The sequence below is a fragment of the Pseudorasbora parva genome, chromosome 15 (genome assembly GCF_024679245.1).
Source record: "Pseudorasbora parva isolate DD20220531a chromosome 15, ASM2467924v1, whole genome shotgun sequence".
Taxonomy (NCBI): Eukaryota; Metazoa; Chordata; class Actinopteri; order Cypriniformes; family Gobionidae; genus Pseudorasbora; species Pseudorasbora parva.
The window spans coordinates 3,117,588-3,132,335 of NC_090186.1; the positions used below are offsets into that span (position 1 = coordinate 3,117,588).

Sequence of the window (14,748 nt, forward strand, 5' to 3'; positions counted from 1 at the left end):
CTCATGTTGCCATTCGGTACACAGTTTTAGTAGCCTATAGATTAATTTAACATAAATACCTTTTTTATTGCACCTATCTGTTCTGTTCAATGTTACTTTCATATTGAAGTCCATGGTTATAATTATTCATAAGTATGTAGTGTCATAACTACATCTCTGACGTTTATAACAAACTAAACAGTTTGAAAATCGGTTGAAAATTGAGCAAGTTATGGTTATTTAAAAGTACAGGCACCATTAAAACACACTGTTACGAGCGAGCGAGCTGCCTGTGACAAGATGGCCGCCAGTTGCGGACGCCGACCTCCATTGGCCAACAGCGCGCACGAGACATCTAGCCTTTATTATGGATATCTATGCCTAAACCTGCCCGCCACTGTAACCTCACCCAATGAAATTGGTTGCAGGGCGGGATTTCCGCTGAACTGGTTTAGGGGAGAGAAAAACAAAAACAAAACAAAGTATAGTGCCGTAAAGCAAGCTCAGTCAAGACGGCAGGACTACTACGTTTAGCATAAACCATCTCCCCAACAAACCACAACAAATTAAACTTGCTCTTTAGAACAAACATCTCTTTTCCTTTTTATTCAATAGTATACATTTGCATATTCTATATGTTTTCTTATATTCATATTCTTCTCATGTTTTCTATATTTTGAAATTATAATCCAGGACTTGGAGCTTTACCACAGAACAAATAGAAAACATCAGAGCAAGAATACGAAAGGTACATAAAACCAATGAAAAACATTTCACCGTAATCCTGTTCACCTTCACATTCAATGGCCTGCTTGCAAGGAAAAGGCACACTACAAAATTTGAACGTCTCACACCAGGACTGAGATTGGTCCACAATCAATAGTCTTCATGGACTAGAGTTATATGCTAAAGGTTACCAAATGAGAACATTAATAAATAAAATGCTGCTTCATATAGTACATTAAATGAATGCATGAATAAATGAGGCATTTATATAGCGCTTTCATATGTACAACCGTAGACCCAAAGCCAGCGCTCTCTCCTCAACCACCACATTCAACGGTGAAAAGCCAGAAAAATAAAATAAAAACTAGTAAAATCCTGCACCTCACATTATCAATGTACATTTAAAAAGGATAGAAAGGCATATTAGTGATGCTTTGTAAGATGCTACTCATGTAGGAGTTCCTGAAGACGACTGGACGATTTAAATATCTCTGGAACCTCAGAGTCCAGTTTGCAGATGACTTTATAAATGGCCTTCTTCCAAGATGGATCCACATCTCTACCGGCCACTATGGCATTGAAGAACTCGCGTAACGCAATCTGAGTTACCTCCAGGAAACGCTCAGGGACCTGCAGAAACACAAGGGCAGAGGAAGTTAAAGATGAAGTGTTGACTTTATTCAAAGATTGTGTTGTGTTGTGCACCCTCATAACGCAATTAAAGGGGCGGTGAAATGCGGTTTCGTGCATACTGAGCTTTTTACAGTGTTAGGCTGTGTTCACACGTGTCGTGTTTGGTTGGATTAAAACGAACCCTGGTGGGATTGCTCGGTTAGTGCGGTTCATTTGAACTATTGTGAATATATATAACCTTTTTCTTTTTTACATTTATTTATCTTTATTTTAGCTAATATTAGATTGTTTTAAAATTGTATTTAATTTTATTGGTTCTAATTAATTCTTTAAATTTCATGTTATTATAAATATGGTGATTTTATTCTAGTAACTATTGCCCTTTTTTGTTGCTTGTTTTGGTTTTGTGTTGATGTTATTTAATGTTATTTCTCAATCTTTAAAATAACCCCTGTTTAAAACATATATATATATATATATAGTTGTTCCTTTTTAATAACTGACATTGATTGATGTTTTGTTCTGTTGGTGTATAGAGGACACTGGGACGTATTTCCCCAGTGTGAAGCGATGTCCTGGCCGATATCTGCAGCCGTGTTCGGATGCGGTCAAGAGATGGTTGAGGAGCATGAAGAACAGCGGGAAAATCCTGCTGCTCATCACCAGCTCACACTCGGACTACTGCAGACTAGTGTGTGAGCACATACTGGGGTGCGTTTTACATGCAAAAAGCATACACAAAAGAAATAACCTAACAATAAAATTGATACGACCACTGTTGGGGTAGTTACTCAAAAAAAGTAATTAGTTACTAGTTACTTCTGTAAATTGTAATGAGATTACTTTGCTAGATGCTGCATTTGAAAATTAACTTCACTACTTTACTTTCCCCGTTTCTTAACTTAGGCTGTGTTCACACTTGTCATGTGTGGTTGGATTAAAACGAACCCTGATGCGATTGCTCGTTTAGTGTGGTTTGTTTGAACATTTGTGAACGCTGCCATCCGAACCCTGGTGCGCTCCAAACAAGCGGACCGAGAGCGCTAAAAAGATGAGTCTCGGTCCGCTCCCAAACCAACTCTGGTGTGGTTCGATTGATATATGAACGCAACACGGACCAAAGACATGTAAACGGACCAAAAACAGGACATCAAGATGCGACGCATAGTCAGCTGATTTAACAACGCGGAAAGATCGATCAGTGTTTCCAGAATGAGTAGAGGAGAGCAAACGTAGAGCAACGAGGAGGTAAAGTGCCTCATCAATATTTGGTCCGACGAGCATGCATCTAAAATGCTAGAAAAACGGGCACGCACGCACGCACGCACACACACACACACGTCCGCTGACAGAGGGCCTGTTCAGATAAAAAACGCTTCAGTGAGCTTAATTATAGTAACGCCGTGTTTTATTCTCAGTAACGGCGTTGTAAGGAGGGAAACAGTAATTCGTTTGATTACTCGCAGGGGCGTAGCCATCTTTTCAGGAGTGAGGGGGACAGTAATACCAATTTGTTTTTTTTGGACTGATATAATTTATCGCATCTCTTGCTTTTAATTTGGTAAGATATCAAATACACTGCTGAACAATAACCACTAATATCTATAATATTTTTCTCCTATATTTTATGTCAATTGTATGGTTTACTACAAACACTTGTGCATTAAGTCTCCATAGATTTTATGCAAAGTAAAAATATATATATTCTGATGTAAACCAGCTGTTCTCTATAGTAAAGTGTGATTTATTCCTGTGATCAAAGCTGAATTTATCATCATTCCTCCAGTCTTCAGTGTCCTATGATCCTTCACTAATCATTCTCAGATGAGGATCTGATGATCAACACACATTTATGATTATTATCAGTTGTGCTGCTCATGGTGATGCTTAAATTTTGTGGAAACCATCTAAACATTTGTGGTAAAATTAAAAAAGAAAGAAATTAATACTTTTATTGATCAGACATGCATTGAATTGATCGCAAGTGATATTTTTAATATTATAAAAGATAATAATTTATTTAATAAATGCAAATAAAAGCTGTCCTGAACTGAACTTTTTTTTTTTTTTTGAACTTTCGATTCAAAGAATCCTGAAAAATAACATGTAGGCTATCATGGTTTCCACAACATTTTTAAGCAGCACAACTGTTTTCAACACAGATAATAATCATAAATGTTTCTTGATGATCAAATCCTCATCTGAGGATCATGTGACACTAATGACTGGAGTAATGATAAATTCAGCTTTGATCGCAGGAATAAATTACTATATATTCACATAGGAAAAAAGCGGTTTTAATTTGTAATAATATTTCTCAATATTACTGTTTAAATATTTTGGATTAAATAAATGCAGCCGTGGTCAGCAGAAGATACTAAACATTAAAAAAGCTGCCTTATTCATATGATACTTTATTGTCAATAAATAGCCTACATTGAGATGGCTTGAAACACACACAAAGCATATTTTGTCGCACTCGTCTGATTGTCGTCGTCACGTTTTATCACTCATAACGATTGTTTTCCTTCAGCTGCAGCTCCAGCGTGACAAAGTTTCTACGAATCCGCTTTTGGACTTTCTGTGAGAGCGCCCTCCTCATATTTAGATGCGAATAAAATGACAGGTCATGCATAGATAATTTTTTTGTCTCTGAATTTAAATCTTGATGTATTCAAATTGGTTTCTATGTAAATACATTTGACCGTGACACGTGAAGCGCGCTATCAACCGAGATTAGAGAAAGCTGTCTTTAGCGCCCCTGTTAACTTGCCCGCTGCCGCGCAGGGTAACTAGTTCGAATCCCGCTCGGATCGGTGAGACCCAGTAAAAGTGCGGGTGTAAACTACACCCATGATTGCTCGTTACTGAAAAAATGAACGCTGTTAGTAACGCCGTTAATCTATAACGCCGTTATTCCCATCACTGTTGATCACCATTATGGAGATCAGTGTTCCCTTTGGTTGGTCACTTAGAGCTTAATTTATAGCACTGCAAATCTCTTTCTATTGATGCGACCTGAAATCACAGTTATTTGGTTTTGAAGGAATGGAAAGCAATATATAGGCTTTTACAATTTTATTGTTAACACATGTCATAAACACCTTGTGAAGCCTTTAATTAGGTTGATATAATCCAATTTATATTTGTGACAATATCTTGCAGTTGATCTTGTTTGAGTCACACACATCAACATTCAGCATCAAAACACAACAACGCTAACAAATTAGTATTTGCAACGCAAATACTAATTTATACAACGCTAGTAAATTATATTTAAAAGGAAGGTAAGTACTCACAACAGAACTAACTAGGCATTTGTCAGCACAACACACTATATTCCTATTTCACTTTAATGCAATCCGTTTGCATGCTTTAAGTAAAGCCGGGTGCCCACTGTGATTTTTAATAGTCCTTTACGATTGTTCCTTGTCAGACTGTAAGATCTCAGTTGTCATTAATGTCAGACTGTACGATAGTCAAGTTGCGTTAAAAACGGACAGAGTTTTATATCATCAATCAATGACGGTGACAGTGAGCTGCATTAGATTATTATTATTATTATTATTATTACTACACACGGGATTGAAATGGAAACTACAAAGACATCTCTAGCACTCATTTTGGTCATGGTGTGTCTTTAAAAACTACGATAATTTGATGGTCATCATAGAAGTCACTTGCAGAACTGTGCACCAAATCTGTGTGCCAAACACAGGTGTGTATGGGGCATTTTTTAGATTTTAGCAATGAATGGGAAACTGTAAAAAATGCTTTTTTCCCACTTTGTTTGTAAAAAAATAAACTAAATCCAGTATAAATCTGAAAATTTCTACATTTATATCAAGGTCTGGTCCTAGAGCACAAACACAAAGTGAAATTAAGTTATCGTTTCATACACACACACACACACACACACACACTTCTTCACTCCTATTCATTACCGTCTATTGGTGCTGTCGTTTTGTTTTCTATTGTGTTCGTTTTATTTACTTTTCTAAAAAATAAATAATTTGTGATAAGTATTTTTTTGAAATAAATGTGATTATACACATTTCTGCAAATGTATGTATAATAATTTGCAAATGCAAATATTTCAATATATATCATACAACAACAAAATACATACATATATACAAATACATAAATATACACACACACACACACACACACACACGCACACACATATCATAAGATTGTGAGGAGAAGTTGAAGTATCAAGAAAAATGAAGTGAAATCTTCTGACACTACCAGAACTTCGTCTGAGGTAAAATTTGATCGCGTTCATTAATCGGCTGCCGGTGAACATGTCAAACTAACGACCAAACACCAGATCTAAGCCGAGGATCAGAGGAATCTTTTAGGATTTGCTGAATTTGTCTCAGACGGCCAAATCGTGGCCAAAAAAATAAAATAAACCGCACAGTGTGCACCGGCTAAGTCTAACTAATTAGATTTTAAAGTGTAGGTGAATAACTGATGTAGAAGCTCCTAAACTTGGTTGTAAATTAAGATATATTTTCTTCACTGCAAATGAAGGAGAATGTGAATATTTCAAAACAAAGGTAACGTTAAGCCGGTATCCGTATTGAGTATCAGCAGACGCAAAACACCGTTTATCAAAAAGCGATACAAATCACGTAAACGATACAATCTCTGTGGTTTCTCAGATTGATCAATTTGAGCAACAATAAGCCACACAAAAGACATTTTGAGTTTGTTAGTGATTCCTATGTAGAAAATCCCTTCCTGCCCTCCATCTGCACGTGCAAAACAACCTATACATATAAACGCACCCAAACCTTTATTTTGTGAATAGAGCGTAATCTATAATGAGCCTCATGAAATGTACTTAGAAAGATGGTGCTTTTGTTTTGAAAAGAATGTTCGGTAACACTTTACAACTAGATTAAAAAGTTTGAAGACAAACCTTAAGTTGGCTTGGAAGAGAATTGATCAAAAAAGTGTGAAAAAGTTTGATAAGTTTAAAGTTTGAGGATGGATGGATAGATAGACTCTCCCAAGCCAACTTAAGGTTCATTAGTAAACATGAACAAATAATGAACTGCTTATAAAGCATTTATTTAATCTTTGTTAATTTCAACATTTACAAATGCATTATTAAAATCTTGTTAACATTAGTTAATTCACTAATGCACAAAGATTGACTAATATAGTAACAAATGAACTGCACTGCAAAAAAATATGCTTTTCTTAGTATTTTTGTCTTGTTTCTATTCTAAACATCTAAAATTAGATACAATTAAAATAAGAAGCATTTACTTGACAAGCAAAAGTAATTGTCTTGTTTTGGGAAGAAATAACTCAAAATGAAGAGAGTTTTTGATTAAAATAAGATAAATAATCTGCCAATGGCGTGAGAAAAATAATCTTAATTCAAACAGAAAACAACATTATTTTACTCACCCCATTGGCAGATTATTCATCTTATTTTAATCAAAAACTCTCTTCATTTTGAGTTATTTTTCCCAAAACAAGATCATTTTCACTTGTCTAGTAAATGTTTCTTAATGTAAGAATTTTTAGATATTTTGACTAAAAACAAGACAAAAATACTAAGAAAAACATTTTATGCAGCGTGCTCATGGTTAGCTCATGTTAGTGAATACATTAACTGTTAACTAATGAGACCTTATTGTTTAATTACTTTATGTTTATTTGAGTCAGTAATGTGGGTGAATTTTTCCTTTAAGAGTAGTTGACAAAACCGTGGAGTTGACCTTGTAAGAGTACAGAGAACAGTACTTTGACTCAGTCTTCTTCTGGGAACATGTTTTTATTTGATCTGCACTCACCAAACACACACTGACCATGAGAGATAGAGGAAGCGATATATACTTGAAGGATCCATGAACCCCACACACACACACACACACACACACACAAACATCAAAGGAAACATTCTGCATTTTTACTTTCTCAAAAAAAAAAAACTCCTCCTGTGTGATTTATAAGCCTTTTGAAAAGTGGGGACATGGGTAATGTCCTCATATTTCACCCTCTCCTGTAATACCTGTGTCATACCCATGGCATTATACACATTTGTGTCCTCATATGTCACAAAAACATGCCCACACACACACACACACACACACTAAACTGCTCTGTTTAATCCATAACCAACTAGTGTTTTTTTTTCATATCTTACCATGTAAGTGAGGACATTTGTGCCCTCACAAGTATTGCCAAACAAGAAACACACACACACACACACACTTTAATCCATAACCAACTAACCTGGGAATGCAGTTGAGAACACTTCCCATGCCAGCGGGACCTGCACAGGTATAATGCAATCAGTCAGGTTGATTTGAGGGCTCAGAGCTGACCTCTCTGAAAGCAAGACTTCACACCGAGCAGCCTTGATGAAGGGAAAGTAAACACACTCCAATCTGGCCATGAGTCGAGCCTCGCGTTTCACTCTCACACAGTCACAACGCCAGTGTTTTTCAGGGGTCGTGTGATAAAATCATTCATGTCACAAATTTAAATAGTAGCATTACTTGCTGTTGTTTTGTTTTTTTTTAATTGCTGAGAAGGTTTAGGTATGGGGTTAGGGTGAGGTTAAAGAGATACTCACCGCTTTTTCATATTAAACTGTTATTCCGTTAAAGGACAACTCCGGTGAGAAATGACCCTATAGGGGTAATTAACAGATGGTTACAGAGTATATCATTCTCTGGGATGCGTTTATTAAATAGTTATTAGTAAAAATCAAATGGCTAGTTAATACGACTAACAAGGCTTAAAATAGCCTCACACTAACACGGCAGCATAATGAGGGTCCCTACATGCAAACCCAAGCATTGAGAACTTTGTAAGAGTACAAACAGTTTAATAAGAAGATACTTTGTAAAGACAGTACATTACGTATTAACCATAGACCGTAAAAAAATATGGACGACTCGACATCATCCGTTTCCGCTTGGCAGATTTGAAGCTTTCAGGCGCCCTTGCACGGCGCGGACATCTTGGGACCGAATCTGCGCAGTAGCGATTTCGGGACCGGAGTTGCGCAGGAAGTAGAGCAGGAAGTACAGCGGCGATATCAAAAGCCCGCCCATACTCTCGCAGATGCAGAACAATTAATTATGTTGGTGTGAAATAAACAGTTATGGAAATGTAGAAATTAAAGCTAAAGCTCCAATCTGCTCCCAAAAATTTCGAAAAAAGTCTGTTAGTGCCTCAGTGACAACTTCACTCAGAGAAGCCGTCAGTCTCAGCTGTCAATCATGACGTCACACCCCCGTTTTTATAGCATCAAATAACTAACTCAAAGTAAACTTATTTTTAAAACGAACACCTGAAACCATAAACTCAAACAAAAAGCCAAGCATCAAACCGCCCAACTAAAGGAAACACTGATCCCTATAATGGTGATCAAACATTTTTTAATAAGACATCAACATCTAAAGTAAACCTCTGTTAATTCTCAAAAAAAAAAAAAAAAAAACGAAGGCCAGCATGAATTGTTCCAGAATGATCAGGAGCCATTTGACATTTGTCAAACTGCACCACTGTTTGGTCCCGGACTAGCCAAACTACTCTAAAGCCCACTGAGAGGCATTATAACCGTGCACTGAAATTTTAATAACAAGCCTATTCGATTTCACCACTGTTACATTTTAAAGGTTGGGTAGGTAAGAACGTTCGGAAGTTCTTCTAAAAAGCCTCAAGTAAAATGAAAACTCACGCATGAACATTAGAGGGGCAATCTCTGATTGCTGTGCTGCCATTCTGGATAATGGAAGAACAGGACGCAGGAGAAAAAGATTTTAACAAAGACAAAATAAAATCAGTAATTTTTGCTCATGGTTTAACTGATTCATTAAAGGCAAGCAATCATCAGCAGCAAGATATTGGTCAATAAAGTGGGATTAAATGCATACAAATATTAGTTTTATTTAACATTTAATTATTGGAGGTTTGCATAGTATTCTGATTTTGCATTATTTCTTAATTGTGCAAGTGAGATGAATAAATGCTCATATTTAGTCTAGAACTACAACATGTTCACACACAACGCCTTTGCAAGATTTCCTCAACATGGGGACAGGAGAGCTGTCAATCAAATAAATGTGAAAGTAACTCAGATATTTTTATGTAAATTTGAGAAGTAATGCGTTACTTTACTAGTTACTTGAAAAAGTAATCTGATTACATAACTCAAGTTACTTGTACCCCCAACACTGTCTGTCCCTATTTAAATAAACAAATAAATTAATAAAAAGAAGTGAAGACGAATGACAGAAATACAGTCTATGTGGTCTATCCCAATGTTACCGAAATCGCTCCATAAGGTCTTTATCAGCTCTCTGTTGGATACAGTATGGCATGTGACCATCTCTAGCGATGAATGTTCAAACGAGGAGCGTAGGGGATCGTGGAGCTTAACTAAACTCAATCACACATCTGAAACTGTAGCGTGTTATCTTTCACTGCACCGCAGAGTCCTTGCTTGCTCAAGGTCAGAGGTGTGGATATCCCAAAGACCGTGTTTCACCCTCAGGTAAAAGTGTAGAACAATTAAAAGAACACATTGATATCACTTTAGAAATCTGAATCCTGAATTCAGCACAATTTCTCACCGAAAATGGAATAAACACTGAAAAAGGACCGTCAGCAAGCTTGACATGTTTCAGTAAGTGCTAGATGTACTGTGCGATTTTCCACATTGTGAATATGAGAAAACCTATAACTTAAAGGTATAGTTCACCCAGATATAAAACTTCTAAAACCATTTGCTCACCCTCATGTCATTCCTCAAGTGTCCCCTGTGACTTTCCTCTGTGGAACATAAAACTAAATATATTGAATATGTTGGTTACTAAACCAAGGGTCTTTAACTGGGGGTTGTCAGCTGTACTGCAGGGTGTCTGCCGATCAAGATTTGATCTCAAATTATAATTTAAAACGTGGTCACACAAAGCCAAAAGCTAAGCACCCTCAAATGAAAGCAAGATCACCCTCCGTTGATACTGTAATATCATAATGGCAAAACAGATTTAATATATATCTAATCACGGGAGAACATCGATTGTTTCTATTTACAGCTTTAAGAAATTCAGATCGATCTCTCGATCACAATAGAAGCAGGAGAAATGGGCGAGTGTAAGGATTTGAGTGAGTTTGACAAGGGTCAGATTGTGACGGCTAGACGACTGGGTCAGAGCATCTCCAAAACTGCAGCTCTTGTGGGCTGTTCCCGGTCTGCAGTGGTCAGTATCTATCAAAAGTGCTCCAAGGAAGGACCAGTGGAGAACCGGCCACAGGGTCATGGGCGGCCAAGGCTCATTGATGCACGTGGGGAGCGAAGGCTGGCCCGTGTGGTCTGATCAAACAGACGAGCTACTGGAGCTCAAACTGCTCCAGAAGTTAATGCTGGTTCTGATAGAAAGCTGTCAGAATACACAGAGCAGCTCAGTTTGTTGCGTATGGGGCGGCATAGCCGCTGACCAGTCAGGGTGACCTCTGACCCCTGACCCCGCCGAAAGCACCAACAGTGGCAAGTGAGGATCAGAACTGGACCACGGAGCAATGGAAGAAGGTGGCCTGGTCTGAGGAATCACGTTTTCTTTTACATCACGTGGATGGCCGTGTGTGTGTGTGTGTGGCTTACCTGGGGAACACATGGCCCCAGGATGCACTATGGGAAGAAGGCGAGCCGGCGGAGGCAGTGTGAAGCTTTGGGCAATGTTCTGCTGGGAAACCTTGGGTCCTCCATCCATGTGGATGTTACTTTGACACGCTCCACCTACCTAAGCATTGCTGAGACCATGTTCAGCCTTTCATGGAAACGGTATTCTGGTGGCTGTGGCTCTTCCAGCAGGATAATGCTCCTGACACAAAGCACAAATGCTTCAGGAATGGTTTGAGGAGCACAACAACCAGTTTGAGGCGTCGACTCGGCCTCCAGATTCCCCCGATCTCAATCCGATCGAGCATCTGTGGGATGTGCCGAACAAACAAGTCCGATCCATGGAGGCTCCACCTCACAACTTACAGGACTTAAAGGATCTGATGTTAACATCTTGACGCCAGATACCACAGCACACCTTCAGGGGTCTAGTGGAGTCCATGCCTCGATGGCTTACATATATATATATGTATGCATGACCTATCCTGATCAAAACACCATAAAGAAAACATGAACAATTGGAGAAAACCGTAATAAAAAAAAATAAAAAAAAGAATGAATAAACACTAATCATGCCATCAATCAGATAAAAGGGATGGAGCAGAGGAGGAAAAAGAGACGAGAGGGAAAATAAAAGTGAGTGAGTGAGACAACAAATCATCTTTCGCATCCCATGAGGCCACTGAAGGGTCAGCGACAACATGGCGGATATAATACGGCCGCATTACATTCACACCACACAGAAAAGACTTCTTAGATGTTTTCTAAAAGTACATACTCATTCAAAATACGTACTTACTTACTACGAGTGTGTGCTGCTGGTTTGGCATGGGTCTGGTGTCAGTTGATGATGTAAGCATTATGATATTTTAATTCACAAGTAGCATGATTTCCCATTTCAGTGGCGGTTGATTTGTGTGTGAAATTTGCATGGCTTGGCACACTTTCCCTAAGCAAAGGTAATCAGCCATCACATCTCTTAGACACCTACTGAGAAAATCCTTAACATGCAAAACATGTTCCCTTCCAAGTCTTACCATGGAGACACACACACACACACACACACGAAGCATGCGGCGGAGCTAACAGTAGATTTGTACACTGATCTCTGAACTATTTGCAAATTCCTCATTTATTTATGTAAATAATAGTATTGATGCAGTTCCTGGAACCAGAACAGTGTTGTGTGTGTGTGTGTGGCCATGTTTTTGTGACATATGAGGACACAAATGTGTATAATGCCATGGGTATGACACAGGTATTACAGGAGAGGGTGAAATATGAGGACATTACCCATGGCCACTTTTCAAAAGGCTTATAAATCACACAGGAGGAGTTTGAGCGAGTAAAAATGCAGAATGTTTCCTGTGATGGGCAGGTTTAGGGGCTGTGTGTGAGTGTTGGGTAGGTTTAGGTTTAGGGGCAGTGTAAGGGGATAGAACTTTTGGGTAGTACGGTATAAAAACCATTACGCCTATGAAATGTCCCCATATGTCACAAAAACAAATGTGTGTGTGTGTGTGTGTGTGTGTGTGTTTTCCTATCCCAGTGTGGACTTCAAGTCCCCAAGAGTCTTTGTGCATTCAGGTTGAAGTCCCCACAGGGAAACAAGCTTATTAATCATACAGAATGAGTTTGTGAAAATGTAAAAATGCCTGTTATTTTGTGTGGTTATATTTAGGTGTAGGGTTAGTGTGTGGGTGTGTGTAGATTTAGTGTGTGTAATGGCCGGGTAGAGAGAGAGATAGATAGATAGAATGTGTGAGTGTGAGTGTGAGTGTGTGTGTGTGGGATAGATTTAGGGTTAGTGTGTGTGTGTGTTGGGTAGATTTAGTGTGTGTAATGGCCGGGTAGAGAGAGAGATAGATAGATAGAATGTGTGAGTGTGAGTGTGAGTGTGAGTGTGTGTGTGTGGGATAGATTTAGGGTTAGTGTGTGTGTGTTGGGTAGATTTAGTGTGTGTAATGGCCGGGTAGAGAGAGAGATAGATAGATAGAATGTGTGTGTGTGTGAGTGTGTGTGTGTGTGTGTGTGTGTGTTGGATAGATTTATTGTGTGTAATGGCCGGGTAGAGCGAGAGAGATAGATAGAAGAGGGGAGAGAATGTACAGTTTGTACAGTATAAAAACCATGACGTCTATGGAGAGTCCCCATAGATAGTAAAGCAGAGGTTATTTCAGACTAATAATACCCCCCACCCCACCCCCTGAGGATGGAGAGTCTTGGGGGGCAGAAAGTGCATGATAGATGGAGAGATTGTGCTGCGGTGAGGAGGAGAGGAGGGCAGATATCTATCACATGACTCCAGGAACACTCAGCACCGGCGGGTCACCTTCCCCTATAAACACACTCAAACAAAGCCTTTCGCAGCACTTCTGACACACTCTACTGCCGCAAAATGACGTCTCGGCACTCTAGTGAAGACAGCAGACTTTCCATTGCTTTTATAGTAAGATAATTATGCTGGCGATATGACACCAAAAGATCAGGTTACATGTTTTTCTCCTTTTTGTATTAGATCATTTCTTATGAGACTTTAGGGTGTTTTACTATATGGATGAATATTTATTTGATCTATTATTTATTTTAGGATTATTGTTTAAGATGATCTATTATTTATTCTACTGGGTTTGCTGTGTGTGTGTGTGTGTGTGTGTGTGTGTGTGTGTGTGTGTGTGTGTGTGTGTGTGTCCTTGTTTATATTACATTGTGGGGACCAGCCAGCGGTCCGCACTTTTCAAAATGCTTATAAATCATACAGGATGAGTTTTTTTGAGAAAGTAAAAATGCAGAATGTTTCCTGTGATGGGTAGGTTTAGGGTGTGTGTGTGTGTGTGTTGGGTAGGTTTAGGGGTAGGAGCAGGTGATAGAAAATACAGTTTGTACAGTATAAAAACCATTACGCCTATGGAGAGTCCCCACAAAGATAGTGAACCAGACGTGTGTGTGTGTGTGTGTGTTACACTACTCAATGTTTGCACTCACTTGTATGAATTAAATGCAGAGGACAAAAATTCAGAGTATGGGTTACCAATTGCTCTTGAAGGGCTCTGTCCATATAATCACTAAATAGTGTATTTGTGTGTCTTTATGAGTGCGCTGCATGAGAACAGAAATATATATTATATATAGATATGGGTTTTGAATTGATATGTGCCAAATTTGCCAGGGATTTTAAGCTTTAGTGTTTTTAATAGGAGAATGTGAAAATAGCAATAGTGCATTGGAAAATTTGCTCTTTGCAACTCATTTTGCCAGTACAGGTCACAGACACACACACACTAAATCCATTCAATATAAAAATGGATTACATCTCAAAATGTGCAAGTGTGCAAAAATTGCATTTTGAAGCAATGTTTAGAAAGCGCAACAGCCATCCATGTTGTTTCGCGATTATACAGTAGGGGGCGCTACTACGCATCTTCTGAAATAGTTCAGCGCCTCTGGAGCAAAACACAGACGATGAAGAAGCAGAAAACAGCGATAGAAGCATTGCATACGCACATGTAAAATAACGTGATCATTAAACAGCATATAAATCAAAACGGCCTAGTGTAACTGAATGTAAGACGCCCCAGGATGAGCTACAGGACCGTGAAGCTTTGGGGTGTTGATGGTCTATTTTGATTCACGTTCTGAATCCCATTCGGATGTACAGTGTCTTGCCAAAATATTCTGCCCCCTTGAACTTTACGACCTTTTGCCACATTTCAGGCTACAAACATAATGATATGAAACTGTCATTTTTTGTG

General features: G+C 38.5%; 1 protein-coding gene across 2 annotated transcripts in view; it reads right to left on the reverse strand.

Moving 5' to 3' along the window:
• Window positions 1-555: 555 nt before the first annotated feature.
• LOC137040912 (prospero homeobox protein 1-like) overlaps window positions 556-14,748 on the reverse strand; it is a 45,171-nt gene continuing 30,978 nt past the window's right edge. For both annotated transcript variants that reach the window (XM_067416724.1, XM_067416723.1), the window contains one exon: window positions 556-1,335. In XM_067416724.1, the coding sequence (XP_067272825.1) occupies window positions 1,150-1,335 (186 nt within the window). In that variant the 3' untranslated portion in view covers window positions 556-1,149. The remainder of the gene's footprint in view (window positions 1,336-14,748) is intronic.